Source organism: Fusarium solani (genome assembly GCF_023522795.1).
Source record: "Fusarium solani strain SB1 chromosome Unknown bctg00000012, whole genome shotgun sequence".
Classification (NCBI taxonomy): domain Eukaryota; kingdom Fungi; phylum Ascomycota; class Sordariomycetes; order Hypocreales; family Nectriaceae; genus Fusarium; species Fusarium solani.
Window position 1 is genome coordinate 152,193 of NW_027072146.1, and position 1,086 is coordinate 153,278.

The 1,086-nt window shown below is 50.4% G+C and overlaps 1 protein-coding gene across 1 annotated transcript; it reads right to left on the reverse strand.

The window, feature by feature from the left end:
* Positions 1-588: 588 nt before the first annotated feature.
* Positions 589-1,086, reverse strand: MRS44_016064 (uncharacterized protein; the record flags this gene model as incomplete). The annotated part of the gene is made up of 2 exons (XM_065617870.1): positions 589-764; positions 831-1,086. 2 exons carry the CDS (start codon positions 1,084-1,086, stop codon positions 589-591), a joined length of 432 nt encoding a protein of 143 aa, XP_065473942.1.

Sequence of the window (1,086 nt, forward strand, 5' to 3'; positions counted from 1 at the left end):
AAGTGACTTTTAAAAGAGGGATTTTATATATTTCTTTATAAACTAAATATTATATAAAATAATAAAGGCAATTAATTAATTAATAGTAATAAAGGTCTTATCTAGGAAGAAAGCCTAAAGCTCCCTTATTCCTAAATTAACTCTAAAGAAGATAATAATAGTCAAAGGTAAAAGGCCTCTGACTCCTTTTCTATATATAAGAAATTGCCCAATGGCCCAAAACGGCTTAGCACCCATTTCCCCCAACTCATAGCTCCCCACGAGGCTTTAATACCTATCCTCACGGTTCCCAAAAAGCCTCGTCAAACCTGTCCCCCCTTCTTCACATATTGTTCCCATCGCGCCTCACCCAGCACCATGCCAGGCTCACAGCCACCACGGATCAATTGATCAAGTGTCCCTGCTCTTCTGCCGCTTCTTCATTCTCTCGTCTCGGCTCTCTTTTGACACCGCAGCAGGTGTCCAAGGCTGAGCGGCGGCGGCCAGAAGCTCATCCCACTGCGAAGGTCTTACCATCCCGTCAGGGAGGTGAGTGGCGTAGTTGCCGGTCAGCAATCGCTGCGTAGGCCGGCCGCGCACCATGCCGAGCTAACTCTTTTCCCCTGGGTCGACTGACATAATCTTTGTCCCTGCCCCAATCGCCTTTCGCTTCGATGCAGATCCCTCATCGGTCTCATAGTCTGAGCAGACGAAATCTTCGGCGCCGCGGATGTAAGGTCCTTCTTCGACGACGTAGGGACGCCTGTCTCTGGTTTGACCCCATCCTTAATCAGTTATCATTTGATCAGATGAACCTGATGGCTTCTGCCCCGTAGTCGTGTCTTCCGCACCCTCAGATGAGGAAGGGCTCCCGTTTTGCTGGTACTCAGAGCCGCTGTTTGACGAAGGTCGTGGCCGCTTTGGGGTCCCCAGGGATAGATTCTTGAAAGGCTTGCTCGGGGTCCAAGGCTGATCCTTCTGATCAGAAGGTGCAGGAGTCGAGGATTTGTCGGTTTGCTTCTGAGATTTGGGCCTTGGGCCGGCCGGTTTCGCCATCGGCTTCTTCGCTTTTGGGTCGGGCTCATCGTCGTCAGCCGAGATGACCAT